The 24,635-nt window shown below is 44.6% G+C and overlaps 1 protein-coding gene across 1 annotated transcript in view; it reads right to left on the bottom strand.

The window, feature by feature from the left end:
- Positions 1–2,590: 2,590 nt before the first annotated feature.
- LOC109404407 (steroid receptor seven-up, isoforms B/C) overlaps positions 2,591–24,635 on the bottom strand; it is a 222,657-nt gene continuing 200,612 nt past the window's right edge. The window contains exons 3-4 of the mRNA XM_029871920.2: positions 2,794–2,951; positions 2,591–2,720 (exon numbers count right to left, since the gene is read on the bottom strand). Coding sequence (XP_029727780.2) covers positions 2,604–2,720; positions 2,794–2,951 — 275 coding nt within the window. The 3' untranslated portion in view covers positions 2,591–2,603. The remainder of the gene's footprint in view (positions 2,721–2,793; positions 2,952–24,635) is intronic.

Below are 24,635 nucleotides of genomic sequence, written 5' to 3'. Positions count from 1 at the left end.
AATTTACTTATCGTTTAAATTTACTGCGTCACACTTGTCCGCAGGTAGCTTCCCATGCTTCCCGATAAATAGGGCGTAACTTTGTCATTCGGATTTAACTAGACTTTTTTTTTGTTTTGCGTTCATTCAGTTTGAATAACGATCGTAACCGGAACTGAGAAGGACTTGAACGGGGGGTCAAGAAGTACGGCGTACGTTACGTTTCTCAATATTGCATCCTTTTGAACGAAACGGTAAATTTCGTTTTACGATTTTTGACTAAACTTAGAAAACAAATCAATGGATTTTGTTTCCCTTGCTGGCGTTCCACAAATTTCCACGAGCTAAACAATTAATTTTGATTTCGAACAAGACAACGTACAAAGACTTCCCGCATGAGTGAGAGGGCGTTTCCTATATTTACAGTGGAGGCAGCGGCGGGCGGGGGCTCCATTTTTATGTTCTTTTCATTTGTTTAACTACATTTTATGCTTGTTTTTTGTAATATGATTTTTTTGTTTCACAGTTTGCGAATATCTTTAACTTGAGTTTTTTTTTGCTGTTGTTTGAACAAACGCAGTCACATCCATATAAATTTTTACATAATGCATTTTGTTGTGTTACTTGTTTTTAACATGTTGTTTTTGAACGGTTATAAAAACTACGATTTCCGGTTGCCCGGCTTCGAATGTACAATTGTACAGTTTTTTCTTGGAGATGTTTTTAACTGTGATGATAGATGTCCTACGCGAAAGGTGGTACACTGTTTTAATGGAAGCGAACTGGATTGTGAGATTCGATTCGGGAGATATCGCTTCTCGCGAATGGAGAAATGGGGGATGTTGTTTTGCGTTTGATTTTTTACTTGCTCTATGTACAAAGAATTCGAGAGTCTATGGACGGCCGTAAGATTGCAATTGTTGTTGTTGCTGTTGCTTTTCAATGCTTGTTCTGTGCTATTGGTTCTTCTATTGTAAAGTACAGTAGACGTTCGGTAAGTGCAACACTTTTTTTTACTGCAATGTCAGCTTGACTTATTGTCCAAGGACTATTTTCAGTTTTTTTCTCGAGTACCGTGTACCCCCGTTAGTTTGAACTACACCTCATTTAGCAACGGGGCTTATTTTTAGTTTGAATTTCTATCGAAAAAAAAAGTTCTAATAAACTTGTTTGCTGTTTTTTTTTCAATCTGTGTTTAATTCATTCCAGAGCTAATTTCAGTTTGAACGACGCGACGTCCAGATGTTAGGGAGTTTGAAAATATTCAGATTTAATGCGTTCAAACTAACAGGGATGCACGGTTTAATCTTTTTTCATTTAAAAAAGTCCCTTTAAATCGGAGTAACATTTTGACTTGCAGCTCAAAAGTGTCACACATATCAAACTTCTTGCTACTGCTTGCGTCTGTTTTGAGATGATGGGAAAATCTGTCTGATGTTCCATTTAAGTATATAACTAACACATCCTGTTAGGGCCACAGGACAGATGGGGAAGCTTGTTTTGTACATTTTGAAATAAATAAATATATTCGGCTAAAAATAGTACATTTTCACACGATTCGTGACACATTTTGTATTGCATTCGTCAGTTTTTGAAGTACGTTTCAGTTTCATTTTTTTTAGTAATGAGAATCGGTGCTGTCATTTTGGTGGTGGATTTCCACTACTGTGAGAAATCCGTCGGTTACATTTGTTTGCACTTTCCGTTTTGACAATCTAATCGAGAATGGCACCGAAAAATTTCTTCCATGTTTGATTTAAGTTGAGCATTTAGGAGAAATATTGAAATTTTGAAAAAAAAACTACTAAAAATGACCAACTCTGCCGGAGAAGCTGAAAAGCAAAAACCGGCTTGCTTCGATTGGTTCATTGAGTTCAGGGGATGTCATCGTCGACGACCGAAACGTTGGTTTCGATCTCGTGCTGTCGGCGATGCCGATGACCATCGTGGTTGCTGTCCGAGTCATTATTTCTATCGTTATCAATTAGATTTATGTTTGTAATGTTACTATTCTCTAGAATATTAGCACCCATCAAGATAGCTGGTAGTTCTTCTTGCTGCTGTTGTTGTTGTTGCTGTCGGCGTTGTTGCCCCGCTTCCTGATCGTCCTGTGCCTGCTGCGTTGCGTTCTGGTTCTCCAGTGTTGATGATAGATGATCCAAGCTATTGACGTTGTTGTTGTTTGTGCTGCTGCTACAATTGCTATTGCTGTTGTGATGACTAACGTTGTTGTTGTTGTTGCTGTTGGCAAAGTTGAGAGAGCTTTGAAACTGCGTGAACTGGCTGGTGGTCGCCATCAGGGAGGACAAGGCAGCGGCGGCAACGTCCGAGCAGCAACTGCTGTAGTACGAAGTGGACGACGGCGAAAGCGCGCCTAGCGCGGAAGAAGATGAAGCAGCGACCTGCGCTTGTGTTTGTGAGAGCTGTGGCTGCGACAGCTGGTGTTGTTGTTGTTGTTGCTGCTGCTGCTGTTGTTGTTGTTGTTGTTGAATTTGCTGTTGCTCTTGCTGCTGTTGCTGCTGCTGCTGATGTTGAAGAGTTGCCGCGGCCACAACCGTGGACGACGTGCCGCCCATCATCAGTGAAGATCATGTCGTTGTCAACTGACGCCACACGGCGGTGTGTCACATCGAAGGTAGATAGGGCCACGAGAAACTACTGCCCGAGAGCAGCATGTCACGGATTAACGTCTCGATGGGCGTCTTGCCGACTAACCGGACGAAGAAGAGCTGCTCTATCACCTGGAATGATGGGAAGAAATCGGCAGGTTAGCCATAAGGTTACGGATTCGAAGGAAGCACGTGTGAAACTCACCTGAGATGACACCGTCCGCAGAGATGGTAACCGCAGTAACAGTTTTCCGAAACGGGTCGGCTGGTTGGGATACTGAGACCGGCAGTATTCCTCCAGGGCACACTGCGACTTCTCCTGTAGCGACTCAATGTGAGCTACGTCCGACAGGCCACAGGCATCTGGAAGAAATGGAAATATTGAAAGTTAGTCCAATGATGTCGAGCGGCTTAGAATGTGGATTGGTGTAGAAGCATTGATGGAAGATGAAAGGAAATTGGAAGTTCTGGGAAAGGTCCAAGGAAGTGTTGTAGAAATTAGTGTATAACCACCTGTCACCGAAGAATTTGGGTTGTGTGTTTAGTGAAGCATGTGTTTGTGCGTTTTAGTTTGATGTGAAAGCAGCTGTTAGTGATGTGCAGTTTGGCTGAGTAACATAAGCTGAATGGATCTTCTAGGAAAGTTATCAAAACAAAACAATCAGTAAGTATGAAGATGAAAGAATAATAATGTCTGCAAATGAAAAAGAAAATGAAAACGTTAGTAACCAAAAATGGAATGAAGTAATGCTGAAAAGAAATAAAGAATAATAAACATCATGTAAACATGCATTACCAAATTTACGTAATGAATAATTCAAGTAACGTTGCTAATACGTACTTCAGCCAGAATTACTAGGTTTCCTTGAATTGATTTAGAACTTATAGTTAAATAACTACTTGGAGAGAAGTAGGCGATATGGAGCAGCATCTCCAGAAGTTTATCGACTTTTGTATTCAGCACTCGAGCAGAGGCCGGTGAATGAACTAGCTCTCGACTTGGTAAAATCAAAGCAATTCTTGGAGTCTGAAAGGCGGAGAACAAAAAGCGAATCTGCAGCAGGTGGACGTGGCGCTGAAAAGGCTTTGCATACGGATATTACATCTTATTCCTACAGTAAGCATGGCTTAGCCAGCGGAGAATGTATTTACCTTTTGCTTTATGTCGACGATATCTTGGTCAAGGTTTTTATATAATGGAAGGTTAAGCAGGACATTTAGTTTGTGGAGAAAAGCAGAGGAAGCCAAATTTCAAAGGAATTTGCTGAGGGGGGGGTGTTTGTTTTCAGAATTTCTCACGGTGAAAAAATAATGGCCGCTCAGCCAGTTTTGACATCTAAGACTACCTTAGAATATGTAAATACCTTGATCTTGGTAGCCTGTGCGCAAGAGAAGGAGATTACCATAATCGAGAGAGTGTTGCAGAATTAGATACAGATAATGAGACTGGGCGAAATGACCTTTTTCCGGGAATCCGAGTACACAAGGATGAGAACGGTTTCTACAGTGTCAGTCAGCAGAATTTCATCAGGAAACTGGTCAAGCGTTCCAGGAAGAAAGAAGCGAAGGCTTCCAAATACCCCATGGACTCGGGCTACTTTAAGCTGAGCCAAGGCGGAACGGAACTCAACGACAAACAAGAGTATCGTAGTCTGATCGGTTCGTTGTTGTACCTTGCCACAAACAATCGACCGGACTTACGGCTTGCGATTCAAAGCCGTAAGATCAGTTACCCGTATGACATTGATTGGATTGAGAGTCAGAGAATCCTACGCTACCTGGCACATACAAGCTGAAATTAAGCAAAGCGGAAAAGAAGTTCGAGCTGGTCGGCTACAGCGACGCCGACTGGACGGAAGACAGCAGTGACTGAAGATCTTGCAACGGATTTTCGTAGGTATAAAAGGAGCCACCGTCAATCTGTCTAGCAGGAAGCAGCGTTGCGTGCCGAAAACTACATTGGAGGCGGAGTACGTTGCGCTCTCTGAAGCGTCGCATGCGATCGTTTGGCTTCGGAAGGAGCTGAACGAGGAGCAGGTCAAGCCAACTGTGATATTCGAGGACAACAGCAGCTGCCACGATTTCGTGGCCCTCGACCAACACAGAAAGAGGACGAAGCATATAGATACGCGGTACCACTACACTTGTGAGCTTTCAGCTTCACGAGTGATCGAGTAGAGGTACTGTACGTCGGAGGAGATGGTGGCGGACGTCTTGACAAAATCAAGGTCAAGAAATTTGACAAGGAGCTGGGTCTGATCGGCGTTGCAGATGTAGGAGACAAGGCCTGAATCCGTCCGGAGGAGTGTTGACCGCATAGCACTTATCGAACGTCTACTGTATAAGTAGATGTGCTGAAGTAGTTGATTTGTTGGTATCGAAAACAACTCCAACAGTATCAATCCTTCAAATACACATCCTTGAAATTCAGGTTGTCCAGCTGAAGGCAACCAACTCATTCCAATTCATCTTAGCTAATAGTAGTGAGCGCTTGGTGATGAAGTATGATGAAAATTTAATTATCGTAATAATCTATTATCCCTTCCCTGGTGCACGATCTTGGACATCTCACATGGGAACGAAATACATGCCGACGACTGCATTGTGGGATTTTGATACGAACCAGACTAAGAGAGGGTATGCAAGGGAGCTAGCATTTTTACGGCCACAAGCACACTATACTGAATGATACAGGGTGCAATAATGGTAATTAAACATAATCATATCGCAACATCGGACAGCTCGGTCAGCTACCGAAGACGAATGGTATGAGAATGATGCTGGATGGAGTTGGCTCTCGCTCTCAAATGGCAATAGTAGTAATATCATTCATCTAGTTTTATGAGTCACTGCTCCCGTATACGAGTGGGTATGGTAAATGGATGGCCCATCACAGAAGAAGACTGAGATGCCCCAACTGGACCGTGCCAAGCTACATCGCCATCACCATCAATCTAGTCCTGCCTGCTACCGAATGCTTGGATGTCTAGCTGGTCTGACTAATCATCATCATCAAGAATTTCTATGAGAAAGGCCAAAACAAATTTGCTCTGTAACCGAGACTCGAGTGTGTCCTTACCGGGTGAAAGTACACATTCATTACGGCGAAATTAGACTTGCTGACTTTTGGAGAGTTTGCCATCGAATGGCAAACTGACATCGGAGCGTTGTCTAAACACACTACTTCCCAGTCGGTAACTACCAGCTGTATGTACCTAGGTAGTGTAATGTCGCAAGCCAAGTGCTGTCATCAGGTCGCTACCACATACAGAGATACTTTTGATTAGAGGAACTCCGTACGTTCCGGATTAGCTTACAGCAAACAGAAAATTAACCAAACGGATGAGGAAAGGGAGGGGTGGGAAACTATTAAAAACTTCTTGTCACTTGACTGTCGAACCCTTTTTCGGAGGCTGGCATCAGGCAGGAGGTGCCCTCACCGTTCAGGCGTTGTTCCTCACGTCACGTATGTAAGGCTATCAAAGATCTCACGCTGCTCGGTGTCAGATGGTGGATTATTAGCTTGGGCTCCTTTCTCTGAAGGAATGTGTCTCCAAGACACTGCTCTACACAGTGGTAATGGTTCAAGCAAAAGTTTGAGAATAAAGTGTACCTCGATTTGCTTCAACTTTTGGCCAACCTCAGACCACTGTGCGCCGTGCTACGCCAGTGCCAGATCCTTGATGGGGAACCATCGCAGTTAAACAATAATTTTAACGACGGCAAAATTGCTAATCATAATGATGATCGTAATCGGGTGTAAAACACATGTCTTACATATGACGACGGCGATGGCAGTAACCCTTCGCTTCCATTAAGTGAGGATAAGACAATGTGAGGAAGATACAATGTGGGTTTTTAGCATGAAAAGCGCCACAAGGAGGCTCGTAAAACGTGCCCAAGTTGGAGTTTTAAAAAGGCGAACCCCTTCTCCTAAAGTATGTTCTAGATGATATGGGGCATGATGCAAACGTTCAGCTGAGAGGAGAAATAGCTGACGTAGAGACTCACACGTTCACCCATCATTGTCAAACGCAAGGTCGTGCCGAAAGAAGTGTGTGTCAGAGTTTTTGGAGAAAAGTTTCCGAATGGTGGATTTCAGCCTAGTAGGTAGGTGCTGTAGTTACATACACGGCAAGAAGGGTGTTTGGTAACAATTAAAATCATATTAAAATATTTAATTAGTTTCGTCTCGGTCGGCAAGGCGAGGCAAGCAGCGACAGCCTAGTGTGTGGAATTGTTGCTGCTGCAAATCCGGGCTTGCCGGTGGAGTTCGGGGGTCGGAGTGTGATGTGATGCCGGTGTCGATTTTCCGGCAAATTTGTTCTTCTTTATGAGAGCACGTGCGCTACTGATAGTCGCGAAGGAGTGTATGGGTTGGAGAGCGCTCTGAGGAGGTTACAGACAAAACAATGCGTTAAATTGTACACATATTTACACTCGTTTTTAATGGTTAGGAGGGATGAAAAGACAAAATTGAAAAAAGACTTCAGTTATCAGATAGATAGGATAGAACAGAAATGTAGATCGTTAAGTCATGAATATTTTTTGGGAAGTGCATCGCCCTATCTAAGTCAAGTTAGAGTGTTAGGTATCAAAGCATTGAGTTGACAACATGGAAGAAGCGTACAACATAGCTCTGGTCCCCACTACTTTCTACCTCATGCCTCCATGGGTCACTCGGGGCACTATCGACCCCGAGTAGATAGTGATAGTCAGCAACGAGCTTCAAGTATAACCTAGGCTCCACCTGGTCCGCCCATCGTGCTCTCTGCGCTCCACCCCTTCTTGTGCCAACTGGATCAGTTGCAAACACCAGCTTTGCAGGGTTGTTATCCGGCATTCTTGCAACATGCCCTGCCCACCGTATCCTTCCGGCTTTGGCCACCTTCTGAATGCTGCGTCCACCGTAAAGTACAGCGAGCTCGTGATTCATCCTTCTCCTCCACACACCGTTCTCCTGCACACCGCCGAAGATCGTTCTTAGCACGCGTCGCTCGAAAACTCCGAGTGCTTGCAGGTCCTCCTCGAGCATGGTCCATGTCTCGTGCCCGTAGAGGACCACCGGTCTTATTAGCGTTTTGTACATGGTGCATTTGGTGCGTGGGTGAATCTTTTTTGACCGCAATTTCTTTTGGAGCCCGAAGTAAGCCCGACTTCCGCTGATGATGCGCCTCCGAATTTCACGGCTCACGTTGTTGTCAGCCGTCAGTAAGAATCCGAGGTAGACGAATTCCTCCACCACCTCGAAAGTAACCCCGTCTATCGTAACATTACTACCCAGACGGATCCGGTCGTGTTCGGTTTCGCCTACCAGCATGTACTTTGTTTTTGGGGCATTCACCACCAGTCCGACCTTTGCTGCTTCGCGTTTCAAGCGGGTGTACAGCTCTACCACCGTTCCAAATGTTCTGGCAATAATGTCCATGTCGTCCGCAATGCACACAAATTGACCGGATTTTGTGAAAATCGTTCCCCGGCTGTTGAGCCCGGCTCGTCGCGTCACACCTTCCAGAATGAACTGGACAGTTCACTCGAAACCCTTACGCAGTTTTGCACACCGTCCATCGTTGTTTTAATCAGTCTAGTCAGCTTCCCAGGAAAGGCGTTTTCGTCCATGATTCTGGCATAGCTCTGCGCGGTTGATACGGTCGTATGCCGCTTTCAAGTCGATGAACAGGTGATGCGTTGGGACCTGATATTTTCGGCATTTCTGGAGGATTTGCCGTACGGTAAAGATCTGGTCCGTTGTCGACCGGCCGTCGATGAAGCCGGCTTGATAACTTCCCACGAACTCTGTTTTAGGTGACAGACGATGGAAGATGATCTGGGATAGCACTTTGCAGGCAGCATTCAAAATAGTGACCGCCCTGAAGTTCTTACATTCCAAATGGTCGCCTTTCTTGTGAATGGGGCAGATTACCCCTTCCTTCCACTCCTCCGGTAGCTGTTCGGTTTCCCAGATGCTGACTATCAGCCGATGCAGACAGGCGGCCAACTTTTCTGGGCCCATCTTGATGAGATCAGCTGCGATACCATCCTTACCAGCTGCTTTGTTGGTTTTGAGCTGGGGAATGGCATCCTTAACTTCCCTCAGCGTGGGAGTTGGTTCATTTCCGTCCTCCGCTGCACTGGCGTTGTCGTTTCCTTCGTTGCCGTGGGCTCCCGTGCCTACGTTCTCCATGCCGTTCAGGTGCTGATCGAAGTGCTGCTTCCACCTTTCGATCACCTCACGTCCGTCCGTCAAGAGGCCTCCGTCTTTATCCTTGCATATTTCGGCTCGCGGCACGTAGCCGTTGCAGGATGCGTTGAGCTTCTGATAGAACTTCCGTGTTTCTTGGGAACGGCACAGCAGTTCCATTTCTTCACACTCCGCTTCTTCCAGGCGGCGCTTTTTCTCCCGAAAGAGGCGGGTCGTCTTCCTGACAAGTAACTAATAAAATTAGTTTAACCGTTCAAGCTGCGTATATCAATTTTCGCTTTCAAGTGGTTCCACCATACTCAAGAGATTATGGGCGATAGCAATAAGGAAGCAGCCGTTCACGGAATCCAGTAGTTTCCTGAAACCTGTCATGGCACCTGGAAGTTCCGCGTTCAAGTCTACCCGAAAGCCTCGTAGGTGTGGGACCACGCGCGTAACTACATCGCATTTGGTGCCCCACCTCGAAATTCGTGTACGCTGGCTGTAGTGCATAAGAAGCGCACACGACATAGGAGCTGAGGGGCCAAATGTCCTGTAGCTACGCGTGGAGATTCCAGCAAAAGCTAGGGAAGTAGCCAGGTTCAAGGACATGAACTGTGAAGCCGAGGTCCCTGCTGGCGAGCCCTAACTCGGACGAGTATCTGTGATGTATCTGGAAGAAGTCTACAACAAAGGAAATGTTAGGGTTCTCTAAGATACGTTTGCCACGTGAAGTCTGCCGATAAGCAAACGGTAATTCGAAAGCAGATCGCTCGTCTGCAGTTAAAGAGAGGGACATTGTTGCGCGCCCAACTGCTGAAGTTTGAGGACCTCATTCGGCAACTCTGAGTGGCCGCTTCAAACCTGGAAGAGAGCGATGCGTGTGTGCAGAACTCAGTTTGATCCTCCCGGAATCCTTTGATCACCTTACAACCTAGAAAACCCTAGAAAACCTACCGGAAAACGAGATGCGGTACGAGTTGATGAAAAACCAACTGCGCTTGCCGGGGATCAACGGGAGAAGCAAGGAGGTGAGAAGTTCAACGGGAAGTGGCATGCCTGTGGCAAACGCCGACGGCGACCATACGGACGGATGAGCAGGCAAGCAGAACTGCAGTAAAATGGTCGAATTCCTGCTGGACTCGGGGGTCAGGAACCACATGGTGGTCGAAGTTTGCATAATAACGTGGCAAAAATTGGAGAATCCCTGGTGGCTAAGGAATCAGGTGTAGTCAGTGGCATGAGCAACCGTAAACGTAACGATGCATGCAAATGATGCTTTGTATGGTCCGTCTCTCTGGGACAATATCATGTCCGTGAAGAAGCTAACGAAGGCTGGCGTGGAAGTCATCTTCAACAAAAGTTATGTAACAGTGATGAAGAACGGAGAGACAAATGCGGCGGCGCATATGTGGGGCAACCTCTTCGTCATCGAGATTGCAAAGCCACGAGCCAATGCAAGCTTGGCTGAAGAGCGCGAATCTCTGGCACCGACGCGACGTCTCGCTCATATCGGTAAAAGTCAGCCTGCATCATGGGAAGGACATCGCTACCTCGTGTCATTCATTGATGACTACTCGCATTTCGCTATAGTGATATAAGGATTAGGTAGGAATTGGGGGTATTTGAATACAAAATCATAGAGTTTGAAGCGATGGCAACAGCGGCTTGTGACAAGAAGATTTCAAAGTTTACGGTGGACCAAGAATGTGAGTATTTCTCCACTAGTCAGAAGACCTACTACAAGGGCAAGGGCATTCAAGTCGAGCCAACTGTAGCCTACTCATCGCAGTTAAACCGAGTGGCAGAAAGGTTTAACGGGACACTCATCGGGAAAGTACGTGCCAAGCTGATCGAGTCCTGCGCTCCAAAATTGTCCTGGTGTGAAGCTAAAACCGAAGCACCCAAGCCCAACCTCGGCGGTTCCAAGAAGCGTTACCTCTGCTGAACTATGGTATGTTAGGAAACCAGTTTTGTAGAAGGCGCGTGTTTTTGGATGTCAATCCTTTGCCTGGATGCCGAGTCAACGGTGGAAGATGCTCGACGCAAACAGTCGACAATTGCTCCTGGTCGGATACGCGCCAAATGGCTACCGGCTCTTTTCCGTGAGGCAACAATGCCTTGATCTTGATCTACGAGCAAGAGGGAGAAGAACAAACCTTTCGGAATCCAGGGAAAGCTGACCAATCTGACGATGACGATGTTCCGGTAGAGCTGTTTGACAATGAAGTAACAACCGATGATGGCACTGACCGACGAAGAAGACGTAGCGGAACCAGCCAACCTCGCGCTACTTTTGCAATCAGCTCTGAACTTGTCTTCTTAGACGCGAGTAAACCGAGAGGCGCAGCGAAGAGGAGTACCGATTTCCGGGTAGATTCCTTGATTATCTTACTGGATTAAGAGCAAGTACTGTTGGCCCTTATTCTCCTTCAGGCATTCCTGAGACGGATGCTGAAATTAGTACCTGTGATGACGGTGACCTCCGGAACCAGGCGGTACAGGATGAGCTGTATTCTATGAAAACCGATGCGTGCAACACCGAAGGCAGTGAAGTTTACCTGGCCGGGTGTAAGCCCACCAAGAACCCGATGGAAAAAGGACTTCAGCTGTGTCGAGGAGGATGTTGTACTTCCCAGTCGTATCGGGAGTTGCAGGGCAGCCTAATGTATTGGATGCTCTGTTTCCAGCAATTTCCAACAGAAAATCATCGGCCGGCAGGTACTTAAGCGGGTTGTTACTCCAATACAAGCGAAATACAGATACAGACCATGCGTGGAATCCGTAGACGCCGACTGAGCATCCGACACAGAAGATCGCAAGTCGGTTTTAGTTTCAGAGGCGTTTCAGGACGTTTTAGGAGATTGCAGAGGGATTTTAAGGGGCTTTACTGGCTTTCAGATGAGCTTCACGGTGGCTTTCAGATGCGTTTCATAACATTTCGCGGCATATCAAAATTTTCAAGTTCCATAGCATTTCAATGCGTTTCAGAAGCTTTTAAGTGTTTTAGGAGGCTTCACGGGCTCCCGAAATAGTTTCACGGGGGGTTTCGGGAGGGGCGGTTCAGATGCGTTTCAAGGCATATCAGAAGGTTTCAGAGGGATTCATAGACTCTCATCTGAACTTCACGGGGTTTTCAGAGCGTTTTCAGGACGGTTTCAGATGCATTTCAATGCATTTCAAAGGGTTTCAGAGGCGCTTTGGGAGGATTCACAGGCTCTCATGTAAGCTTCAGGAGGGTTTGAGCGGCGTTTCAAGGCGTTGCAGAAGGTTTCAAAGGGTTTTTTGGGCGTTTATAGGTTCTCTTGAAGGAGAAATTCGGGGGAGTTTCAAAGAGCTCAATATGTTTCAATGCATTTCAGGGCGTTGCAGAAAGCTTCACAAGGGGTTCCGAGGCGTTTCAAGGCGTCTACCGGCATTTCAGGGGCAGACCCAGAGGCTCGTGGTAACGAAGCCTCAACAAGGAAGCCAAGAAATTCTATTGGTATTTGCCATGAGCCTAGATTAAGGTCAAAGCGATCAGCCGCCCAGGATGGAGATCTTTAACTGATATACCTTTACAAGAGTTGTGGAAGTGTTCATGCCATATGCCACCATATTCCGTGTATTGATTTTCTGAAATGCGATGAACTTGTTCGCTTCGCAGAGGAAATACGCATTTTCATGACTCTGAGATAAATTTAGTAAATGTTGTAAATACCTCTAAGTTTGCATGGCATCCATCAGGGTCCAGTGCTTGACTAACGATGTATACTCGAAAGTGCACTCGCACCGTGTTGTGTCGCGTCCCGCCGTCATCGGGAAGTCTCGAAAAGTGAATTCAATTACCCGTCAATTCATCTGCCCAATAAAAATCAATTAACGAGCTAGTAAATAAAATTAAGTATCGAACCAAGCGCCCGGTGTAGCGCACATTCCATGATGGTGGAGCACAGCAAATTCATAGATTGCTATGATTTCTTACTGTGTTTTTCGACGATTTCACTCATAGGATCAAAGTTCACCTCGAGCGATATCGCTACCCTGTACGCCACTCGCCACTTCTTCAATATTTTTACTGGTTTCGCAGCGAGATGCGAGATATGGGCGGTGACGATCATGATCATTCATGGAGACGAAACAACGTCGTCAAGATTGATCTTTTTCCTCGGCGCTCGGACGGAGCTCGTGGAATGGAAATTCGCTTCATTGACTGACTGCGACTCAACCAGCTTCTTCATCACCATGACTACGTATTGCTTTAGTTCTCGGTTCGCCCGTGTGGACGTTTATCGACCTACATATGGGTGTTTATAATCAGAGACAATTTTCTTTAATTGATCTGAATGAAACGAAGAATGTTTGTTTTAATGTTTGAGAGACTTTCTGGTTATGGCATGGTTGGACGAGATCGTTGGGGACGATCGTTTGCGGGAGTGCGGAGCGTGACTTAATTGTTGTACAGTTTCGATTAGAAGCGAAGGCGAAGACCGCGTAGCCAAGGCGATTAGACTTAATTCCCGGCTTGTCTTTCGCTTTTTGTTCCTAGTTTTCTCTAGGCCAGTGCACCATCTACTAGAACGGCGGCAAATTGGAAACAATTTAATTGAATTTTATCACCCCGATCATGGTTTGACATCGCTTGGGGCGCCCGTATGGCGGACATGTCTACGTCTACGCGGTTATTGGAGCAAGTTACGTAAGAGTCTGCAGCATGATCTGCTGGCGGGCTTAATTCGTACTATGTACATTCGTACGTCCAATGCTGACATGAAAAACGAATTGAAATCCCTCAGTTGTGTTGAAACTTTCATAATTTCGATGACAGAATACGCAGTAGGCTAGCGCGTAAATTTCCCCATTTTAGTCACGGCCAATTAGATCAGGATGACAGGGCGATTAAGAGAAGCAGGTGACAACTCTCAGCCGTCATCGCATGTCTTCCTGAGTGAAATGGGGGAAAGGGTTTCCCCTAAGTAGACTGACAGTCTCGTGTCAGAACGTGTGTTTTTCTGGAACAGATGTCGCCGTATCTACTTTATTGGTTAACCCATTAGAAGTCAAGTGGCTTGAAAGTATTTAAAAGATTTGTAACTTTCTCCAGTGAGAATTCCGCGTATCTCAGTAGCGAGTTAAGTGGCTCCTCGGGAGGGGGACCCAACTGACAGCGCATACTTAGTTCGAATAAATTTTAATTACTCAAGAGACTTTAGGTCTAGATACTCTTGATAATCCACTCGTGGTGGCGAGAAATCGCTCTCCGAAAATCATGGCCTTCTGTGGGGTGAGTGACTGTCGTCGCCGTGACACAAGTGTTTCGCCCAAGCCGAAGCGGGCACGCGACATTCTTTACGACATTCCATCTGACGACTGGGAGACGTCAAATTTAAGTTTTAAGGAGTTTCAGTGCGCACCCATCCGCATCAACGCCTACTGCGGCGAGCATTAATTATTATTTATATTTATTTTCGCGTTAGTATTTAGTCTTATCACCATCTTCTTCAATTGAGCGCAATTAAGTCCGGCATTTTTTCAACTTCCTTAAATCCAAACTGACAGCCGCCGGCTGGCGAGGGGTACAAAAAATGTAAACAAGCTCTGCTTATGCGTTCGTCGCTAATGTTTATCTGATTGAACGCGGCCGAATGTTAGCCGGGACCGGGAAGATGTCTCACTTCATCTGAAATGAAAGCGAAAAAAACGCCACGATGACGGCAGTTTTCTTCTAAAAATAAAGTCCTTTATTCTGCCACAAGATGACAATGGCAAACGTCAGGAGCTGAACAAGAGGCCCTCCGAGGTAAAAAAAAGAGCAATGGTAAGGGTCCCGAAAATTGCTCATGATGATGCGCGTCGCGCTGGTCCCGTGATTTATGGACTCTTTTGTGGCTCGGTCGGTAGGGCCGATACGGCACGGCCTAAGCCGCCCGATGGTTTTTGAATTAAATGAGACATAGGACCTGCTGTACGACGATGCGACGGCCGTTTGTTCAAGTGGTTCCGCTGAACGTGAATCTCTCCTCTACTAATGGAAAGTGAGTGATTTGTTGTCCTTGTGTTTGTTGTCTTAGTTGCGCCGTCTCAGTCAGAACAGCAAGGAATTATCGCCGTTGTTATCTGTTTGGAAGCTAACAATTTTAACGATTTGTTAGGCGGGCTATGTCGGAATTTTGTTGAATGGGAGATTTGAAAAGTGGTTCGCCGGTTGAGTTGTGACAGACACGTGACAACCAATGAAAATATTCATTTGTTCAAGTGGTTGATCGGTTTGATGTCTTTTTTTTTATTGTTGTTTATACCCATGAACTATGTACATGTATGCATAATATGTATAAAATTGAAACCGTAGGGGTTTAGTAATGTAATTGTAAAATAATGATTATATTTTTTTTTGTTTCAGCATAGAATAAAAATTGAAAGAATGACACCTCTTGTCTTTTCTATGTAAAATTCAAGCGACAAGACAAGGGGCGCTCTCTAAGCGTATCAAGATGGAAGTTCACTGTAAGAGAAGGTGGTGTGCGTATGTTTTGGTATCCGCATATAATCTGTAACACACACTACCGCATGAGATTGAACTTTCATCCACAGATAGCGCTGCGGTGGTGCCATCTCGCGCATCAGCAGAGTGGGCATTCTTGGTATTATCATTCTTTGGTTTCAGTTTATACCGATGCCAACGCAATGAGGTACAGATACAGGTGGCGCAGATAAACATTGCAAACCACTGGTTGTTTTTTTTTGTTCTATCGCTGATCAAATGCAACTCAATTAGTGACGTCACTAACTGAGATGCATTTGATCAGCGGGAGAACAAAAGAGTCAACCAGTGGTTTGTAATGTTTATCTGCGCCACCTGTAATGTTTATCTGCGTTTGTAATGTTTATCTGCGCCACCTGTATCTGTACCTCATTGATGCCAACGTTGTCAGCAGCAACAAGCAGAAAATATCGTAGTAGGTTAGTCGAGATCGAAGCGTGTGCAAATGGAGAATTGACTAAGAGCGGTAAAGAAAAGGCATGATTCCTTCCTTTGAAGTTATTGAATAGACTGTAGACACATACAAAATATAAATTGAAACCTTTCATTGGCTATCTTCATATATTTATTGGTACTTTTGAAAAACTATTTTCGTTAGACTGGCTAAAACCGGTGTTTGTACCCTATTACATATTAAAGAATCAACTGATTCGCCAAGGCTATGTTCATTGCGCTCATTGTGATCGCTTCTCCAGTGGTCATCACAGACACAACAAATGATCATCAGACATTTTCGAAGCCCTCAAAGAAAAGGCAGTTCAGTGCAGAATATGATATACCAGTGGGAAAAATCGTAAATCAATAAAAAGGAATCATTAAAGTTACATACTTTCGCTTTCTTTTTTTGCACTGGCGTTCTCATGGCAACTACCGGTCCATTTCATCCGTCCCAGCTTTATTCCTCTGAAACTGAGAGCAGACACCCAAGGGATTACGGTGAGAGTATTTCGCAATAAATCTTCTAAACGCAAGACAATTTGTCAGATATTTTTCTTCCACCGACGCGACGCCCCATATCATCTATGGCCGAGAGAAAAAAAGGTGAATCCGAAATCAATCTCGGAACGCCAACTCTATACAGGAAAAAAAATAGCCTTCCACTTAGGCAGCCCGAGGAACGCCGAGCTCGGAAGCCAACTGTTTTATTATGTTAATAAATATTTGAGGTTGGATTCTTCCTTCCCGATCCGGGAATGGTGTGGGTGCACTGCTGGAAATGCCAAACGTCAAACGAGTAAATGCTCCCAGACGCGAAGCGAGCTCATAAAAAATGCACCCCTCGCCAGGATCACCATCGCCTCCTAAAGGCTGACAGCAAATCTAGCCCATAAACATAACCTTTAAATTAAGTGTGTGATATGTTTGGTTCGGTTTTGCCTCTGACATGTCGAAAGACGGTCTCTGGCTTCTTTTGTCCAGCACTGAAACGTGTCAGTAAATATCGACAATAAGTAATGGAAGGAAGCTATCACATCAAGTGTAATTCCCCTTGATTGAATTTCTTCCTCCCATGACGCGGGGTGGGACAGATGAAAAACCAACCACAATTTATTATTGTTTCAGCAAGTGTTTTGCGGATTCCTTCCATTTGTTATCCGCCTTGAATCAGTGCGATAAAAAAGTGAAAAACTTTACCACTTTTCAACGGAGAGGCGACGAGCGCGAGAAATTCGCTTCAGAAACAGAACAAGGTTAGATTTGTACAACTGTCAAACTTGTGCTGGCACCCGTGACGGATGATGTTTCGGGAGGAACTTTAACAAAAACATCAAAGCAACCCACGGAAACAAAAGGGTCCAAACTCCGGCAAGCATCCTCCTAGCCAGCCGCCCGTCCGGAGTAGGCCGTGCATTTACGGGAACAAAAGATTAAAGCAGATAAGCCTACGCGCCGCTAAATACCACGTGGCGGGTGGCATCAGGGACTAGCTCCGGAACAGGGGCAGAATTAAATGAACCATAACCAGTAACCGCCGACCGATTTCAAGAGACTGCTTCGGGGATAGGACGACGAGGTATTAAAGATTAAAAAGTCAAAATACCCTTCCGCGCCAAAAGGCCGCCGCCACAGTCGCCATGGGCTGCCAGTAATGGGAGTTTTTCCATACATAATTTATCGTTGAAAAACATTTCCATTTAGTTCGGATGGAAAAATATCGGAAGAAAAGTTTTACTGTTGTTAACCCCTTTCCCCGCTTTTCAGCTGATGGAAAAATCAGTTTCCTTTTTTCTCCCACATGCGCCTTCCGAGTGCACTCGCTCCAGGAAATAAAGGCCTGACTTTATTAAAAAGGCATTTTGGCTCACACAGGGAGACTCTCAACTCAAGATATATCAAAGGGAAGGTATCTACGTTGCGTTGTTCATAAAAGTCAAAAATTTAATCTTCCATACATTCTGGGAAAAATGGTTTAGAGAGGGAACAACTCTTCACTTCTTTTGCGAAGAAGCGACAAATTTTTCGGTTATAAGTACGGGAAAGTAAGATGCCGGAAAACTTTATGAGGCAGTCACTTTTTTCTGAGTCATTGACTTTGAATTGTATGGTAATGTTCAAGCCATATAAGATGGCTGTAGTTCAAGATTTGTGTCAGAAAGTGGTGGTTACTGTGAATATATGTGCCTACATTTGTATCTCTTTTTAAGAGTTCAGATCGAACATATTTCAAAAGATATAAAACATGTTCAATGTACTATTATGTATTTTAATTTTTAAAAGAACCTTTTTTTATGCCCTGCATAAAACGAGGGAAAGCTGCTCAGAACCAATTGCATAAGAAAGTTTAATAATGACGGTAACTATTGCAACGGCGACCAGATGGAAGTCACACGGGAGTTTCAGGGGGTCCTAAGGGGTTTCCGCGGTGTACCAGGTGATCTCAGGGGGGGTTTCAGGGGTCTGAGGGGGTTTTTGAAAGCATTGCAGAGAGTTTCAGAGAATTTTCGACGGGTTTTGAAAGCGTTACAGGTACGTTTTCGAGAGTTTTCGAGGGTCTCACGTGCGTTACATGGGGTCCAAGTGGGTCTTAGAGGGATTCGGAGGAGTTTTTGGGGGTTCAGATGCGTTACATTGGTTTCGAGGGGATTTTAGAGGGATTTTGGTGGCATTTCAGGTAGTTTCAGAGCATATTTGGTGGGTTACAGAGGCCTTACGGAAGCGTTACGGAGGAGTTTTCGGGCGTTTCGGATCGTCGCAGGTGCGTTACATGGGGTCCGAGGGGGTTTAGGGAGATTTTGGAGCCATTTCAGGAAGTTTCAGAGCAATTTCGGCGGGATTCAGAGGCGTTACGGAAGAATTTTCGGAATTTCAGAGCGTTGCAGGTGCAAAGCTTCAAAGCATTTTCGGTGGGATTCAGAGGCGTTACGGAAGCGTTACGGAGGAGATTTCGGGGGTTTCAGAGCGTCTCAGGTGCGTTACATGGGGTTCGAGAGGGTTTTAGGAGGATCTTCGAGGCGTTTCAGGAAGTTGCAGAGGATTTTCAGGGAACCCATCTCAAAGTCCGTTGAAAAGCCCCAGAAATGCTTTTTGATTTATATATGTTCTTGAAACTCCCTGATACGATCCTGACTTGAAATACCACGAAATGCCCCTGAAATGCTATCATACGCCCATAAAACTTCTAGGAACGCCCTTAAAATGCTCCTGAAACCCCCTGAAATTCTCTGAAATTACTCTGAAATGCCGTGAAACGCCCCTCAAACCCCTGTTAACGGCTTTTAAAGGATCCTGATACCCCTTGAATTTCCCTTAAAGAACCTTGAAACGTCTCTGAAACCCCCTAGATTCTATTGAAATGCCCCTGAATTTCCCGTAATCCCATGAAAACGCCATCAAAATCTGACAGAACACCCTTTAAAGGCATCCAAAATCCCCTGAAACAACCCCTTGAAACAACTCTGAAGCCCCTTGGAACCCCCTTTTATGGGCTCTCTGGGATCTTTATGGAAACCTCCTTAGTTCCGCCTCAAATGCCCAAGAGCAAGCCCTGTTCTCACGAACTTGAGCCCCTTATTAAAGCCCAAAACTTAATTTATGCACAAATTTCCCTCATTTTATGCATTTTTTAATTTATGCACATTTTAAATTTATGCTCCCCCAGCCATGTGCATGGATTGAGGTTTGGGAAAGAAGACTCTCAACGGTTCACTAAAATAGCTTAAACGGCCGCTATGTAATGAACAGATAGCGCCACTGTTGCCTTATGTGTTTGACGTAACTCGACTACTGCCACTGTGTTACACCCCATATACGGTAGCTTAATTGTTTTGATGCGGTGAGTAGCGGAAAAGTTAGCTTATCAACGATTGATTGCACGCTTTTTTTTATTGATTACTGATAGCACTGTAGGATTCTTATAGATGGAACTTGTTGATTGAAAAAATAATTGGTAAAATGGACAAATTCTTTTGAAAGAAACCATGAGAAATAGGGGAAGGCTAGATCCTAGTGATGTAAAGAGGAATAAGTGAATAAAGATCTTTACCGTCTATCCCCGTTGGTTTGAACGACACCTCATGCAAACCAACGGGGTTCATTTTTTAATTTGAACTTCTAGTAACCCTGTGGGCATCGAAAAACACACTGATGGTAACCCTTTTCGCTGTTTTGTTTTGATTCTGCGTTCCGTTTCATCCCGTTCCATGAGCAAAATGACGTTTGAACCATTTTCAGTTTGAACGATGTGCAGATTAGAGGGGGTCAAATTAAAAAGTGTTCAGATTAGATGAGGTCAAACCAACGGGGGTAGACGGTAGAGGTTTTTAGAACTGTCGTAAAACTTAAAATTATTCTTTGTTCTATGACAATTCAAAGAACCTCTTCTAGTCTATCTATTTAACTAAAAATGTTACTTAGTGCTACAGGTGCAGGTTGTTGATCTACATCCCAGGTAACAATTTGATGCTGAATATTCGTTTTTCCAACTATTTTAAAGCAGCCTTCATTTGAACAAATGCTGTGCACAAGATGTACGATCCTTTATTCAGCCCCTAAACATCTAATTTTAGTGATTTTATCCAACCTTAAGCTGGTTTGAGGTTCATTGAAAGGCTGATTTAAGGCTTAATATGCGCTTAGTCAGCAAATTTATTAAATTTTGTTGAAAGCAAAAAAAAAAAAACATTTTTAAACGGCTTTCGATTCTCAGAAGAGATGCTTCGGAATGTATGAATTAATCTATGGGAAAACTGGGAATTGAACTCGAAACTCCTGATTTATAGTCACTCATCTTATCACATACACACAAATGTATACATATCCTCGATAACAAGAGCAATGCTTGTTGTATCTATATAATCAAGAACAAAAGTTGAACTAAAGCTGCAGAAGTTATGTGGACTCTTCGAAAACACTGCTTGGTCAGCTGTCAAAAGCTGTTTGATTAAAGGTTGAACAACAGATGATTAATTCTACATATTGGTGTACGTTTCAAAGCTGATTACAGAGATTAATAATATTCTATTCGAATTGATATGCAGCTATCTATGTATTGCTGATTAAAGAGGTTGAACAAGCAATACTTCAGACCAATATGCAGCTGTCATTGTATTCAGCCACTTCCACCATTAACCAGTCATTGTTCAGCTAATACTCTCACTTGGGATCTTTTTGCTTCCATCTGACGAGCCATTGGCAAAGGTAAGTTAGTATATCTGTAATTATTGGCTATTGGCTGATATGAAGGAAACTAGCGAATATGACGAAGTAGATTTCTATGCTATACGCCAAATTAATTTTGAAAACTTAACTTACATGACGACTACAACACATGGATTCGTAGATTCATCAAATTACCGTTGCACAAAATAGAATATGGTTTTGTGTCTGGTATTGCCATCCCTAGTACCAATATCAGTGCACCTTTACACCGAATGATTGCACAGACGCACCAACCAACAATAAAATTCCAATATTTACTTGACGGTTCCGGCTGTGCATTCGGATCGTTGCATCCCATAATCCCGTGGGTAATGAATTTAATAAAGTACCTTTTTATTGTACATTGGTGCGGGGGTACCCGTCCAATTAATTAATAAATTATGCTGTCGGCTTACCGGCTGTAACTCTGACAGCGTGTTGGCAGGTATCTCTGTAGATACCACTCTAACAAACATCCTCTCTGACTTATGGCATGACCGAGGATATTCGATCAATTCTTTTATTATATCGCCCCTTGGTGCAATCGAGATTCATCTTCTTCGCCAAACAGCCTCTTTACAACCGGCAAAAGAACTTGTTATTCATCGATTTTAATGAGGATCCAAACTATCCTCGGTGCTGCTTCGTCGTCACATCCCATACGATGCTTTTTCAAGTCATATTTCGTCTTAATAATGATGTAATTGATATTTTATAAGATTCTGCACAAGATGCCCACCGCACCACCGTTAGGATGGGTTTATTCTGTTTGAAGGAGCTTCTTGCATGAAGTGAGTGGCACAAAACTACATCAACCACCCACGTCAAACAGAATGTCGTCGTCGTCTTGTGATGAATCTTGTGTGCTTGCAAAAAGTATTAAATTTAATAAATGCTGACTTTATTAAATTTCAATTACCATCCCTTGTCATACACGACGACGACGACTAGCACGTTCCTTCCTACCCTCCGGATTGGGTGCTCTGATGAGCGGGGTGGGTGGTAAAAACTGCACATCAAAGCAGCCTTTTGCACATCAGAGCCGGGGCGGATTACCAGGCTAATCTTCCGGTGATGAGCACCCACCCAGTCTGCTTTGATGGACCTTTGTGAAATTTGAATTCTTCGTCTCCTCATCTCTGACTATGATCCTCGCCCCATCCTAAACCTATGGAACATTGCCATCGAAACATTTATTACGGCATTTACTAGCCCGCACTCCAGCAGTTGTGGCAGAAGACTGGCGATGAAAACCCATTCATCTCTATCTTCCAACGCCCATATTAATACTAATAGATCAAATTCAGCTTGTTTTAATTCCCTTCATTCTCTCCCATGCGCTACCGCGCACATTCAGAATATAAATTAACTAGTCGGGTGCTAAGCGAGCGCGCATTCGGAGCAACAGAGAACTCCTTCGTCACGGGCGGTTAAGCGACCGTTGCATCGCCGACTTCCACAACCATCACTGCGCGTGCTGAGCGTCTTCTTGATTCATCTCTAGATCTCCTCCGTGCGGTAGCACCACTCTAATGCCGGTGCGATACATTTCACACCATGTACGTACAATATACGGGAACGGAGGACTTTATCTTAAATAACTCATTAATCTATTTATAATCGTTTAAGAATGTTTGAAACATTCTTAGCGCCGCCGTCGCCACCAACCCGTGTTGATGGAACAAGTTGTCACACTTGTCTGCATTTAGAATGCATTTGGACCGTCATGAATTAATATATGGGTGAAGATTATTGAAGTTTGAATATGCGGGTATCGCATTGGTTATAGTAGATCGAAATGAAGAAGATTTGGTGTTCTGTTCGATTCAGAAGGGTTACAGTTTTTATCTACGGAGGACATTGAAACGTAACTTTTTTTTGTACATTGAATAGACGAATTTTACCCCAAATCGTATTCGGATCACCCTCTCAGATTACAATAAAACTTTTTGGGTGGGTAGATCTTGACTAGATAAGCCACTTTGTGGGTACTTGTGTTTTTTAGTTTATTGGTAGGCCGGTCTTAGCGAGAATTACTCATATAACAATATCTAATATTGATACCAGGAGATCTCATGGGCGTTTTAAGGGGGTCCTATGGAGTTTCAGGGAGAACCAGGGGCGTTCTGGGGCGTTAGGATGTCTGAATGTCGTCTCCGTGGATTTCCAGGTACCAAGAGACCTCAGCGGAGTTGCGAGAGGGTCTTACGGTGTTTCAGAGAAATGCTCCTGAAATCTCCTTAATCCTTATGAAATACTCCTGAATGCGCTAAAACTCCTGAGACTCCTTCCAGAAAAACCACCCTTTAGATGACCCTGAAATGCCTTAGAACGCCCCTGAAATCCCTTGTAACGACCTTCAAAGGCTTCTGAGACCCCTCCTGAATCGCATCTGAAACTTCCCTGAAACCATTGTAATACAGTCGGTTCTCTACATGTCTATGTTCTTCATCTTGATATTTCTCCCTATCTCGATGGTTTGGTCGGTCTCTTCAATCTGCATACTTTTTTCCTCTCTACATCTCGATATCTCCTCATCTCGATATCTTCCTATCTCGATGCGATAAACTTCGTTTTTGTTCTAGATTTTTTCTCTACACGTCGATATGCTCATTTTCACAGGATACTAGACCTCGTTTCCTAAGTGCAAAAAATTCTGCGAAGGCGAAGTGACGTTAAATTTTGTTTATTGTCGGTTTTTCCTAGCTATGGCAGATTATGCACGAATACGGATTCCCGGACAAACTGATACGGTTGATCAAGGCGACGATGGATCGAGTGATGTGCGTAGTTCGAGTATCAGGGACACTCTCGAGTCCCTTCGAATCTCGCAGAGGGTTACGGCAAGGTGATGGTCTTTCGTGCTTGCTGTTCAACATTGCTTTGGAGGGTGTAATAAGAAGAGCGGGGATAAACACGAGTGGGACGATTTTCACGAAGTCCGTTCAGCTGCTTGGTTTCGCCGATGATATTGATATTATTGCTCGTAAATTTGAGACGATGGCGGAAACATACATCCGACTAAAGAGTGAAGCCAGGCGAATCGGATTAGTCATTAATGTGTCGAAGACAAAGTACATGATGGCAAAGGGCTCCAGGGAGGAATCACCGCGCCCGCCACCCCGAATTCATATCGACGGTGATGAAATCGAGGCGGTTGAAGAATTCGTGTACTTGGGCTCACTGGTGACCGCCGACAACGACACCAGCAGAGAAATTCAGAGGCGCATTGTGGCAGGAAATCGTTCTTACTTTGGACTCCGCAGAACTCTACGATCGAATAAAGTTCGCCGTAACACGAAGTTAACCATCTACAAAACGCTGATTAGACCGGTCGTCCTCTATGGGCACGAAACATGGACCCTACGTGCAGAGGACCAACGCGCCCTTGGAGTTTTCGAGCGGAAGGTGTTGCGTACCATCTACGGCGGAGTGCAGATGGAAGACGGGACTTGGAGAAGGCGAATGAACCACGAGCTGCATCAGCTGCTGAGAGAACCAACCATCGTCCATACCGCGAAAATCGGGAGGCTACGGTGGGCGGGTCACGTCATCAGGATGTCGGATAGCAACCCGACTAAAATGGTTCTCGAGAGTCATCCGACCGGTACAAGAAGACGTGGAGCGCAGCGAGCTAGGTGGGTCGACCAAGTGGAGGACGATCTGCGGACTCTACGCAGAGTGCGGAACTGGAGACAAACAGCCATGG

Source organism: Aedes albopictus, chromosome 3 (assembly GCF_035046485.1).
Source record: "Aedes albopictus strain Foshan chromosome 3, AalbF5, whole genome shotgun sequence".
NCBI classification, from domain to species: Eukaryota; Metazoa; Arthropoda; class Insecta; order Diptera; family Culicidae; genus Aedes; species Aedes albopictus.
This window is presented reverse-complemented; position numbering and strand designations above follow the sequence as displayed.